At 36.2% G+C, this 13,223-nt stretch overlaps 1 protein-coding gene across 2 annotated transcripts; it reads left to right on the plus strand.

Annotated features, from left to right (window-relative positions):
- Positions 1-406: 406 nt before the first annotated feature.
- Positions 407-9,361, plus strand: LOC101258290 (uncharacterized). 2 transcript variants are annotated; one of them, XM_019215275.3, is made up of 5 exons: positions 407-649; positions 792-3,364; positions 3,581-5,437; positions 7,900-8,155; positions 8,285-9,361. In XM_019215275.3, the coding sequence occupies exons 2-5, from the start codon at positions 887-889 to the stop codon at positions 8,851-8,853; spliced, it is 5,160 nt and encodes a 1,719-aa protein (XP_019070820.1). In that variant the 5' UTR covers positions 407-649; positions 792-886; the 3' UTR covers positions 8,854-9,361. The 2 variants fall into 2 exon arrangements, with proteins under 2 accessions (XP_019070820.1, XP_010325156.1); XM_010326854.4 differs by having other exon boundaries at positions 409-655.
- The last annotated feature ends 3,862 nt before the right edge of the window (positions 9,362-13,223 follow it).

Genomic DNA, 13,223 nt, shown 5'->3' on the forward strand with positions numbered 1-13,223 from the left:
ACTATGACAACCTGTACTTTCCTAAATCTTTATGGTACGTCAGTGAAAAATAACCATGGTCTTTCTGTAATTTCCCATCAATTATATGCCTATTTTCGTTATTCATAAAAGCAAAAACCATTATTAATTACTGAACTTTTCCCAAATAATATTTAATCCAAACCGTCCATTCCAGCCAGCATTTAATCTCAACCGTCTATATGTTTCAGTTAAAGCCAATCTGCACCGTCAATAAAATATAAACGGTTAGGATCTTGCCACGTTTTGTTATTATGTCATTATATTTTCTCTACCAAAAAAGCTAATCGTCCACCGTTAAAAAAGTCATCAACGGTGATAAATAGGGACACGTGGCAACATTTATTAAAAATATAATTAAAAAGGGCTCAGATTTTCTGTCTAAAAATTGTAAAAGCCAAAAGGAGCCCTAGAGGCTTTTATTTCTAAAAACATTTGGTATTTTTTTGTTAGGGTTAAAAAAAAAAAATTGGTACTTATTATTTTAGAAAAATTTATTATTTTAAAAAGATAAAAATCAGTTAGGGTTTCAAATCGGACCAAATCAACAATCCCTCAATTTCTCTGATCGGAGCCCTAGAATTCATCCTCTTGCATGTGATGGATCTTCGTCATTTTCGATAATTCCGAGGTAAAGGTACGTGAATTTATTGATTTTGATGTAATCAATTGAGTTGAGAGGAAATGATGCATACAGTTTTTGTGTTTTTTGTTTAATTTGAAGGGGGTTTTGTGTTTGATTTAGTATTTTGTTGTGGAATTGTGGTTAACAGATCTGGAAGCATGTGTTTGTGTGTGAAAATGATGTGTGATGGGATATGAAATTTGGGGAAGTGGTTGTTTTATTGGGATTAAGTGATTACTGTAGATGGAAAGTGGTGTAGAAGAGAAATCTGGTGGTAGTTCTATAGAGAATTCGAAGAAACAAAGGTCTTTGGATTTACAGACACTATATAAGTCTGGGGATTTGAAGAAGGGGAAGGTTTCTGTTGGAGAGAGTGATGTTGATGCTAGGCAGAAGAAGAAAAAAAAGAAGAGGAAGAGTATAAAAGAGGTGTCATTGGACAAGCTTGAGCCATCTGGTAAAAAGAGTAGGAGTAGTAAGGATGAGGATCATGTGAATGGGGATAGTGTGGGACCAGCTGAATCGCTGTTATCATCATCAAAGTTGGAGAAAGGATTGGATTACAGCAATCGGCTGAGTGGATTTTCTCTTAAGTTACATATTAATGGTAATGCTATTCCAAGGCGACCACGTGGTTTTGTGGGGAGAAGTAAGTTTAAAAATGGTCGAGCTTCGCAGTTATCGAGGGTTCAGACTTCTGTCATTGGAAATGTGAAGATAGAAGGTGAACTTGACAAAACTGAGGGTGATCAGCTTCCAAAAAAGTGTGCTTTGTCTGGCGGAGAAGCTAAAAGTGATGAACGGACTTCTAAATTACCTAGTCATTCAGCTGGCAATGGTGTTACTGTCAAGGAAAAGAGAAAGAGAAGTGTTGACGATTCCCGAGTAAAGAAAAAAGATAAGGTAAGTTCAAGTCGGCATGCTAAAGAAGATGGTCATGTAGCTGTAAATAATGGTGAAACATCTTCTGGAAAGCACCTGAGTACTCGTAACAAGAGAAAGGATTCGTCATCTAGGAGTAGAAAATCTGTAAAGAATGATGTATCATCTGGAGATAATTTAGGAAGCTTTCGTCAAGGTTCTCTGATTGATGATGATGAGGTGAACCTTGAGCAGAATGCGTGCATGATGCTGTCGTCGAGATTTGACCCTAGTTGTACAGGGTTTTCTTCAAAAAACAGATCTTCAGCATCGCAATCTGCTGAACGTTTAACTCCTTTACTCACTTCTGGTCAGGATTTTGTTAGTCGGGAGGGGAATTCCTTGACTGGATCCGAATATTTATCTGTTGATACTGCTAGCAGAGTTCTACGACCAAGACAGAAGCTCAAAGAAAGGGGTATTTCTAGGAAACGGCGTCATTTCTATGAAGTTCTTCCTAGGGACTTGGATGCTTACTGGCTATTGAACCGAAGGATTAAAGTCTTCTGGCCATTGGATGAGAGTTGGTATTATGGTCTTTTGAATGATTACGATCCAGAGAGGAAACTCCATCATGTTAAATATGATGATCGAGATGAGGAATGGATAAACCTAGAAAGTGAGAGGTTTAAACTTTTGCTTTTCCCTGGGGAGGTACCGGGAAAAAGGAGAGTCAGAAAATCTGCAAATGCTACAGAAAGCATTGACGAAAGAAAACTTGACTTGGTGGTAGATGGTGACAGCCACCAAGGTAACTGTCCGGACTCTGAGCCCATTATATCTTGGTTGGCTCGATCATCTCGTCGAGTAAAGTCTTCTCCTTCCAGGCCATTGAAGAAACAGAAAACATTACAGTTATCTACACCTGTTGTGTCATCACCGCTGCATGTCAAAACTGACGGCACAAGCTGGAATTTAGGTTCCTCGAACAGCTGTATAGGCAGGACAGATAATGATGTTCTATTGCCAGAGAAACTGATTGATCATAGCATGGCTGAGAATTCTTTTGTCGAAAGTCATAGTAGCCCCAATGATGGAAAACCTGTTGTTTATGTTCGAAAACGTTTCCGTAAGATGGATGGGCTTCCTGTGTATGAAGCTGACAAAGCTTATGTAGCTAATATACCTACTGTTTCTGTTGCACCAGTTGTGGATGAATTACGGAACTACAAATCCAGTGTTATGTGCATCCCTGGCTCTCAGAGCGAGAAGTTCCCATCTGCAATTGATGATGAAGGGGTGCTAAGGTTACACAGGCCATTGCTAGAAGCTAAGCAATTCAGGGTGGAAATATGCCTACCCGTTTTGCCTTTGTTGCTGCTTGAAGCAGAACAGAATTGGTTATCTCGCTCTGTTTTGCTACTGCAGCATGGTGCCATTATGATAAGGTGGCCAACATTTTTTTTAGAGATGCTTTTTGTTGATAATGTAGTCGGACTCAGGTTTCTTTTATTTGAGTGTTGCCTCAACCATGCCGTGGCCTTTATTTTCTTTGTCCTAACATTATTCAATCAAGCTGATGAAGAGTGGAGGTATGAAAGTCTTCAGTTACCTGTAACTTCAGTAAGGTTTAGGCTGTCTTCTATTCAGGATTCTAGGAAGCAGCAATCTTTTGCATTTTCCTGTTTCTCCAAACTCAAAAATTCAAAATGGTTATACCTGGACTCCAAGCTTCAGAAACGTAGTTTGCATGCTAGGCAGCTGCCTCTGTCTGAGTGCTCATATGAGAATATCAAGTCCCTCAATTGCAGGAGTGACCAATTGCAGTTCAACGCTCATGCAGACCCTTCCTCATTTAAGGTATTTTCTAATGTGATCTGTATGGTAGCTATATCTTTTTTTTCTTCTCTGATCTTTGTCTTATTAAGGTACTTAGTGTTCTTAATTCTATAGAATATTGGTAGGATTGTATGATATTTCTCCTTGTTCTTCTTTCTGCTGTTCTTTATTTTTTCCCTTCCATCTTTCTAGATTTAACTATTTTGTTCTTTACATCCATATTTTGTTTACTTGCAGAAGAAGTTTGTGCCAGGTTATCTCCCCAAAGGCACCTCGACAGAGTGTTGCAGTGCAAGGTTTACTAGTTCTACTCTTAGTTCTGCAACTAAGCTTGGAAGAGTTCCTCCTTTTGCTCTTTCATTTGCTGCTGCACCCACTTTCTTCATATGTCTACATCTTAGGTTACTCATGGAACAACACAACTTTGCTTGTGTTAGCCTTCAGGAGAGTTCTATAAATGCTTGCCAGCCAGTTAAAAGTGATGGCAGCCGGGTGAAGTGCTCTGAGATCGCTGGCTCTGAGATTGCTGGCTCTGAGGATATTTCAGAAACTTCATTTACTGGAGCTAGTTCTGCTGGAGGGTCATCATTTGCTGAACGGCAGCTGGGAAGTTTGGCATGTAAACAACAGCTGGGGAGTATGCGCGTTCCATTGAAGTCATCTCAAAATTGTCAATTAGATGTTTCCGGGAGCTCTTTCACCGCCAAACTTTCTGAATTGGACACGTCTGATGTGACTGTTGTGTCAAACAATTTGGAATCTGATGATCAAGTATTGGACCAGTTTGTTGGATCTCCAGGGAGAAGACATTCTAAGAATTTATCTCACCGCTTGTCTAATGCTCGGCGCCATTCTGGTTTGGTGGGGATGAGTGTTGTAATTCCATCATCTGACCAAGTTGAGGGACTATCTGATGGAAAAGAAATTATCGTGGGAGAGGAGTCTCATTTGAGTCTGAATACAGGCAATGACCTGATTTCCAGCCCAAACCATACCGTTACAAGTGATGTGGTACGGAGCTCTAATATTACTGGAACGGGTGATCGCATGGTCCAGAGTCCCAACCCTTCAGGCCCAGGAGGTTTGCCACATCGTAACAGAAACAACTCTAGTTCTTCTCCTTTTGGAAAGATTTCACCTGTATGGGTTGATGGCAAGGCCAACTTTACAGGGGGTGGATTTGGCAATGGCCCAAAGAGACCTCGAACGCAGGTGCAGTACACACTGTCATATGGAGGTTATGACTTCAGTTCAATGCACAAAAATCACAGCCCACGAACTCTTCCTTATAAAAGAATTAGAAGAGCTAGTGAGAAGAAGAACGCAGATAGTTGTGGTGGTTCACAGAGAAATATTGAGTTACTAGCTTGCAATGCAAATGTGTTGGTTACTCTTGGGGGGGTCAAAGGGTGGAGAGAATTTGGTGCACGTATAGTCCTGGAAATTGCTGGTCACAATGAATGGAAAATTGCTGTCAAATTTTCTGGGGCTACCAAGTATTCATATAAAGTTCATAATGTTTTGCAGCCTGGCTCTACCAATCGCTTTACGCATGCCATGATGTGGAAAGGGGGGAAGGATTGGGTCCTGGAGTTCCCTGACAGAAGCCAGTGGATGTTGTTCAAGGAGTTGCATGAAGAGTGTTATAACAGGAATATACGTGCTGCCTCAGTTAAAAACATCCCTATTCCCGGTGTTCGTTTGATAGAAGAAATCGAAGATTATGCATCCGAAGTCTCCTTCATTCGCTCTTCACCGAAGTACTATCGACAGACAGAAAGTGATGTTGAAATGGCCATGGATCCGTCACGTATATTGTATGACATGGATAGTGAGGATGAGCAGTGGTTATCCAAGAATAACTTTTCTTGCTTTGGTGAGAGTAAACATGAAGAGATATCTGATGAATTCTTTGAGAAGGCCATGGACATGTTTGAGAAAGTTGCATATGCGCGACATTGTGATCACTTTGCGCCTGATGAGCTGGAAGAGCTGACGGTTGGTGTAGGGCCAATGGAAGTAGTTAAATCCATTCATGAGCATTGGCAGAATAAGCGGCAGAAGAATGGCATGGCTTTAGTACGCCATCTCCAGGTATGATTACATTGAAATTGACTACTTTAAATTACTTAACAGACTAGTGTCAGCATGCTCCTGTGTCAGTACACCTATAGGCTGTTATTAGCTGCTGAAAAAATGTATTTGACAAGTGCCAAATTGTTTGACTGGCAGTCTTGTCATAAACTTAAAATATTTCTTTTCTCAACAAGCTTACATTTAAACAAACTTTTAAGGGGTTAGAATCCATTATCTTTGGCCTTGGAATCTATTACTTGTGGGATTTGACCAAGTTTGGTAGTTTTTCCCCCTGCAAACGGAGAAGGGACAAAATTGTTTATGTGATAACTTACTTAACAAAAGAACTGTTCATACAATATTTCTTTGACTTTTGCTTCTTTCTTCCTTTTCAGTAATCTGGCACCCCTATGGTGCCTGGACCAAAACTATTAAAATTGTAATGCTTTTTGTTTGTTCCACAAGATGGTCCGCTTCAGTTCATAGTACTCGAGTATCTATTTGTAGAGCAATATATTTTACTTTTAAGTGGGCATCACGTTATGCCCAACAGTTTGACTTGGTTAATATGGACAATGTTTTCCTTCCCATTTTCTTTGCATGCCACCTTAACGGAGTCTGTATTGCATCACTTTGTATCATCCATTGACCTCCATATAATTTTTTTTTTTGAGAAGGTAACGATTTGTATTTCTATTTCCAAAAAATCAAAACCTGCCACAACATATAATTAAGAAACATTGTCCATATTAATAATTGGTCTTCAGTGTAAAAGACGATGCATAACTGATTCTGTAGTTTTTTCACGGACGTAGCACCTGCTGTCTATATCTCATCCTTTGTAAAATTAGGACGTGCCTTGGTTTTCCATGTCTATTTTCCATGACAAGTTCTTCTATGTCGTAGCTTGACTAGGATCTTATAACATGATTTACCTGTAAAGACTCCACTTTTACTGCCTGTCCAGTGTCTAGAATTACTTAAATTTGCCCTTTCAATTACCCAAGAGTGTGGCCTAGTGGTCAATGAAGTGGGTTGAGCACCACCGTGAGGTCACAGGTTCAATTCCCAGAGACAAAACAGTAGGTGAATTCTTTTTTGATGATAAGGGAAACCTGCAGCGGCTACCCTTTAGGTACGCACATGGTAAAACCCCTGCACCGACGGAATAGCTCGCAAACCACACAGAAGAGATAACCCGTGGAATTAGTTGGTATGCCTTCATGAGATTCCCCATTAAAAGAACTTCTGAAGATTCCATTCTGTATTGTTAAGACAGTCTTCCACAGTGCAGTGTTATCAGCTATCAGACTCAAAAAGTTATGAAAACATATATCTTGAACCCATCTTGTGAAGGCAAGAGCCAGCCTAAGTTTGTGTGCAATTAAGATGTGCCTTGATGAGATTTAATCTTTAAAGATGTTCCATTTTCAGACATGGGCCGTTTGATGGTTGAGAGATGAGATACCATGCCCTGTCTGTTTGTCACTTTAGAACTTCATGTGTGTCCCAATTTTATAAAGGAGAACTGTAAAAGAATTGTGCTGTTGTCTTTACTGTGCTTTTAATTGTCCTGGCTAGCTTTTGCTGCCTTGAAGTGATAAAAAAAGGCACCCCTTTGATTTTTTTATGTGAATGTTGTGTTTACTTGTAAGCTATTGATCTTGCTTTATCATATTCCGATATTATTTGCCTTCAGTTATCTGATGGTGATGATGTTGCCTGTTTAAGCATCAACTTTTTGCATGTCACAGTCAATGAGCTATTGAGACAATATAATTTAGTTTGTTTCATCCATCTAGGAGGAATTGTCTTGGATTAGTGGAATGCAAAATATACTTGAAAAAGATAGAATGCAAAATATGCTCACCAGAAAATGGAAGCAAAGGATACCTTGATACTTTATGATCTAACTGGTTTTGGTTGACTCACTTTTCTTTTGGTAAACTGGGGATCCTGGGTGTGCATTAACTTTTTTCTGAGAGAGTACACTTTTATGCCACCATGACTCCTCATTTTCATTGATTCATCCATAAAGGAGTATAACAATGCATGGAACCTTGCATGGTCCTTAAAGTAAGCTATTAGCTTGCTAAAACCCGAGCCATACCCTTTTTTATGGCTTGTTGATTACCTGAACTTTATTTTCCTTGACATACTCATGATGAAAGGTATAGCATGATATAGGGGACCTTATGTGTTTTTATAGATTCCATGGTATGATGAATATTTTGCTGGACACTGCAACAATATTTATGATTGATACCCTTTCATTATGTCTTGTCTTCATGTGAACTGTCAATTTTAGATTAATATCCTTCATGTGTCTTGTCTCTCTACTGATCATATTTTTATTTTTTTTGATGATTGTTAATTCTCCTCATATTTCTTAAAAGCCTTCATGATTATGTTTTCTGTTGTATTCCATGTTTTTTCTGTTTTCTGTTGGATTTTTTGATTGTTAATCCTCTTTTCTTCAGCCACCCCTTTGGGAGAGGTATCAGCAGCAACTGAAGGAATGGGAACAAGCAATGTCAAATGCGAGTTTTGGCTTTGCTAGCGGATGCCAGGATAAAGCAGCTTCCATGGAGAAACCACCTATGTCTGCATTTTGTTTGAAGCCTCGAGGTCTGGAGGTTCCAAACAAGGGCTCAAAACAACGATCACAGAGAAAAATCTCAGTTTCAGGACACAATCATGTTGTCTCAAGAGATCAAGACGGTCTTCATCCCTTTGGTACTTCTCTAGCCAACTTGCTATCATCCTTGCCCTTTAGTTTGAAAGAGTTCATTATTTTTCTTACTGTTGCTTAACTACTTTATACTTTATATTGATTTTTTAAAAATTTGTCATTTTTCTTCGTAGGGAGAAGATCAAATGGATATTCACATGGAGATGAGATGTTCATGTATCCAAACCATGAATATTCAGATGGTTCTCCTATGCTTCATGCATCACCCCGAGTTTTTTCACCACGAGAAGCTTCTGGGTTTGGATATTTTTCCTTGAACTCAGATGTGTCTGATTGGAATCAACCCAAATTTTATAGGAACAAACCAAAGAAGATTGGGTCGTTTCACTCTCACAGTAATCAGCATATGGTGGCTTCCAATGATCAGAGAACTATTGTGAAGCGAAATGGGGTTCATAGGTGGAATATGAGCTTACCTGGGAGGTCTAATAAGAAGCATTACCGTCATGAAGGATCTCGTGGGTCAGCCATTGAGCAATTTGACAGTTCAGATCTTCATGAGTTCAGGTTGCGTGACGCCTCCGGAGCAGCACAGCATGCTCTTAACGTGGCAAAGCTGAAGAGGGAGAAGGCCCAAAGGTTACTCTATAGAGCTGATCTAGCCATCCATAAAGCTGTTGTCGCTCTCATGACTGCTGAGGCAATCAAAGCTGCTGCTCTGAGCGCAAATGGTGATGGTTAGGTTGTGACTTGTGTCTGAGTATGGTGATTACCACCAAATCAAGTTCCTGATCCCTACGAATCAAAGCTTTGGGAGGTACTGATTGTGCTCGTATAGGATCCATTATTGTTGATAGCATTTAGTAGGGTTTTCAAAATAGGTTGCTGGAAAATTCTTGTAGCAGAGTCTTTACTTTTTGCCTAGGTCATGATTTTATGTACTTCAATTATACATAGTCTCATAGTCTTCAGGCAATTTCAGTACATAGCTTTTTAGCCTTTCGTTGCTCGCTAGTGTTCCGGGGGAAGCAGGTTTTCCAGTTCATTGTAACTGAAGGGCTCTTGCCTGTGAAGGGGGTGCATGAAATTTTGCTATGCTCATCGATCATTGTACAGATTTTTATCCATGTTTACCCCCCCTTCTTTTAGCTCTCTATTGACCTACCTACTTACCCTTAGCATAGTGCAATTGCCCAGAAATAATGTAATACATCTCTTGAAAAGTAAATTACATATTTTTGTTTGGGCTATATTTGCATTGAAGTAGAGCACCTTATTTGTTGGAAAAATAGATCAAGTATAGTGTCTGCCCATTAAATGATTTCGAATTTTGTTGTGAGTGTTTGCTTTTGCTTTATTTAATTCATTGTCGCTAAAAATTATTTTTGGTGTCGTAACACTACTGATGATCTGATAGAATATATTAAGAGCAGATGATGTGTCCTTAGAAGGCATTATGAGCCCATAACGATTTTAACTTAAAACTAACTGGTTATAAACATTTTTTTGAAGTTACCTCCAACACCCAAAAAGCGCACGAAGGTTTTATATTTTCTAAAAGATACCTCATGAATTCTATATGCTCTTAAATTAACTTATTTTAAGTCAAAACAATTTTTAAGCACTTTTGAAGAGTTGGAATGACTTAAAAAGTACTTACCAAAATGCATTTATTTACCAAAAGTATAGGTGTACATGACCGGGTTGGTTCGGATTCTTCAAATGTCAAATCAAACCATTTTGCCGGCAGAAAGAATAGTCACTTACATTAGCGAGAAGCAGTACTGAACCGGAGCCACATAGAGTTAGTTTCCCTGAAAGTCTTCTTCCGAACTTGTCAACAAGTATGTGTTGGATTTTTGAATTTATAAACCAAATCAAACTAATAAAATTCGAGTTTTTCAACTTCGGATTTTTTTCGATAAAGTATTCGTACGAATATATATTTTACTTAAACTTCAAATATTTCTTTACTTACCAAAATGTAACTATCTAAGTTATTTCTCAAGAAAATAACAAAAAATATAATATGATTAATGACACTAAAATATCCAACAAAAAAATAATAATAAAATCGCGTAAAACAAATATTGCAAATTAATAAGTCATAATGAAATTGGTCATAATTTAAAGTACTAAATCATGCTAAAATAAGTTAAGTAAGTATTAGTTACATGAATAAATATTAAAAGAAAGTAAAATTAGATCATGTATTTTAATTGTCTAAATCTATGTAAAACTAAAAAACAAATATTCAATATTATTGTCATTTTTAGTGTTGTATTTATTTTCCTTTTATTTAATCTTTATTATAATTACCAACATGCATGGACTATAATCTTTATCAGATCATTAAGAATTCTAACTTTCAAACATTAAATAAATATATTAAAAGACAAATACTATGTAAAAGTATAAGAGATATTTAAAAATTATATCAAAGTAAAGTATTTTTACGTATAAAATAAAATTTTAAAATTATATATATAATGTCGGGTTGGTTTGATCTCGGGTTGTTTTATTTTAGTTGAAACCAAACCAACTCAAATATAGTCGGACTTTTTTTTCCAACACCAAATTAAGTCAAACAAAATCACTAGTCGACTTTTCTTTTCAATTTGGCTCAATTTGCAAGTTGATTTGATTTTCAATTCGATATTGCAACCCCTCACAAACACTTTGTTTTGAGCTAAAATGAGTAAAAATAAACCAGCTGATAATCCCCTCACAATATTCTCAGACACATCACATCATCTACTCTTAATATATTTTTAATCAAAATCATATTCGAGGGAGGCTACTTCCACTAGTGTGTGTGTGTGTGTTTGCAACTAAAAAATCCAAATGCTACACACAAACTTTGAACTCAAATTGAGACAAAACTTGATGCATTTTATAAAAATATCAAGCAAAAGCAACCACCCCATAAGAAACATTTGAAATTACTTCGAACTTCATTAACAAATAAAGGTGCTAACGCTTATTATTGCTCAAACTAAAATTTGTGATTTGCTTTTTCAAGATATGTATTATATTATTTCGAGCAATTGCTCCATCAACATTATTAAACACTATGCTAAGGGTACGTATATAAGTCTATCAATAAAGACAAATAAGGTGCTATCACTTCTTAGCCCAAATACGTTTCTCAAACTATTAAGTGTAAAAATCTCACATCTAGGATAGGAGAAATTAAGAATTGTATTGATAAAAAATAATGTTGAGTTACAAGCTACGAGAAAATTGTAGAATCGTAACTTAACTATACTTAAAGTCAAACTATGATACCTATTACATCTATAATAATAATAATAATAATAATAATAATAATAATAATAATATAATTATAAATAATACAGTTTGTCGCCCCCTAACTTACCTAATAAGCTAGTCTTATTATCAACATTTGTCTCAATCATATTTTATTTTATATTTGGCCCTTTTTCACTAGAATGAACCTATTTTTACATTCCTATTAATATTCCTCACAAAATCTAGTTTTACATCATCCAGCGATGTTTAAAAGGAATAAATTATGGGTGATTCAATGATTCAATAGAAAAATGGTGTATTAAGGTACCTAAGGGGGGAAATCCAACAAATTTAGGGATCTTTTTATGAGTTCGGCCTTGTACAAAATTGATACTGGATACATAAAATTAATATTGAATAGAGTAGATGAAATTGATAATGAATACCGATAAAATGATTAACATAGATATATGAAATTCTAAAGAACAACTTTCACATATAGCAAATACAAAATTCATGTTTGTATGCTATAACAAAGTTTACATAATTGTGCTCCATAGCAAACATAAATATGTATAATTCTCTATACATATACAAAGAAACCAATTGTATAATTTGCTATACATATACAAAAGAAAGCAGTTGTACACTAATCAATTGTATAATTTGCGTATTTATAAAATGAGAAAGCGAGAAAGACAAAAGAAAATTGGACAGGAAAATATTTGTATTGTATGGTTATAAGTGTATCGGACGAAGATATATGTATTTGTAAGTGTATATACAATTTTATCTCGCTTTATACAAACAGAATCAAAATGTAATTTATATATTTCGTTTCTGTTTGTATAAACGAGCGAGATCTGGAGAGGGGAACGAAAATATATGTATACATATATAATTTTTTCTCCCTTTATACAAACACGAATGCATTTTATATATTTGTATTTGTATAAAAGTGAGAGGGAGCGAGCAGAGATGGAACAAGAAAGGGAGAGTGACGAGCAAGAGTTTGAGGAAGAGATGTGACTAGCAAACAGTTTGCAACAGCGGACAATTAAATCAAAGTATGATTATGACATTTAATTTGATTTATTAATTTGTCATTATACACAATTTTCCTGATCGTAAAATACGTGCATACATATATACTATAAAAAATTATAGATACAAAGAGTCATTGTGAATCATAAATACCATGATTTGACTTTTTCAAAGACATAAGTCATAATATATGAATTTATTATTTACAAGTGGAATTGATTTTTTTTAAAATAACATAAAATACAATTTTTTTAACTATGAAACAACCAATCAGATTGATATTACTGAAAAAAAACTATATAACTAAAATAAGCAAACTCTTCAAAAAAATTCATTATAATTGGAGTGTAATTGGAGTGAATCATTTTTCAGATTGATTTTTCCTTCTGTTTAATGCCCTCTCTCGTGTAATTGGAGTGAATCATTTTTCAATGGAGATTTGGAAAAGAAGGAATAAAGTAGGTTAACTAAATTGTTCAATGTCATTTTTCAGAAAGCAAAGATACTAAATTTTTAATGTGGAGATGGGGTTACTTCAAGGGTCAACTCTTAGTCCATTTTTATTTACTTTGGTGATGGATGTATTGATGCGAGACATTCGATATGAGGTGCCACAGTGTATGTTATTTGTGGATTATATAGTTTTGATTGATAAGACACGCAATGGAGTCAATGCTAAGTTATAATTATGGAGACAAACTTTAGAGACTAAAGATTTCAGGTTAAGTAGACTAAGACAGAATATGTGGAGTACAAATTCAATGATGCGATGCATTTAATATACGTGAAAGTGAGACTTGCAAGAGAGGTAAGTTC

The sequence above is a fragment of the Solanum lycopersicum genome, chromosome 8 (assembly GCF_036512215.1).
Source record: "Solanum lycopersicum chromosome 8, SLM_r2.1".
In the NCBI taxonomy this organism is placed as follows: domain Eukaryota; kingdom Viridiplantae; phylum Streptophyta; class Magnoliopsida; order Solanales; family Solanaceae; genus Solanum; species Solanum lycopersicum.

Coding starts and splice junctions, on each gene's coding strand:
- LOC101258290 (XM_019215275.3), top strand. CDS start 887: ATGGAAAGTGGTGTAGAAGAGAAATCTGGTGGTAGTTCTATAGAGAAT. Junction 3,365..3,580: donor CAGACCCTTCCTCATTTAAG/GTATTTTCTAAT, acceptor GTTTACTTGCAG/AAGAAGTTTGTGCCAGGTTA. Junction 8,156..8,284: donor AGACGGTCTTCATCCCTTTG/GTACTTCTCTAG, acceptor TTTTCTTCGTAG/GGAGAAGATCAAATGGATAT.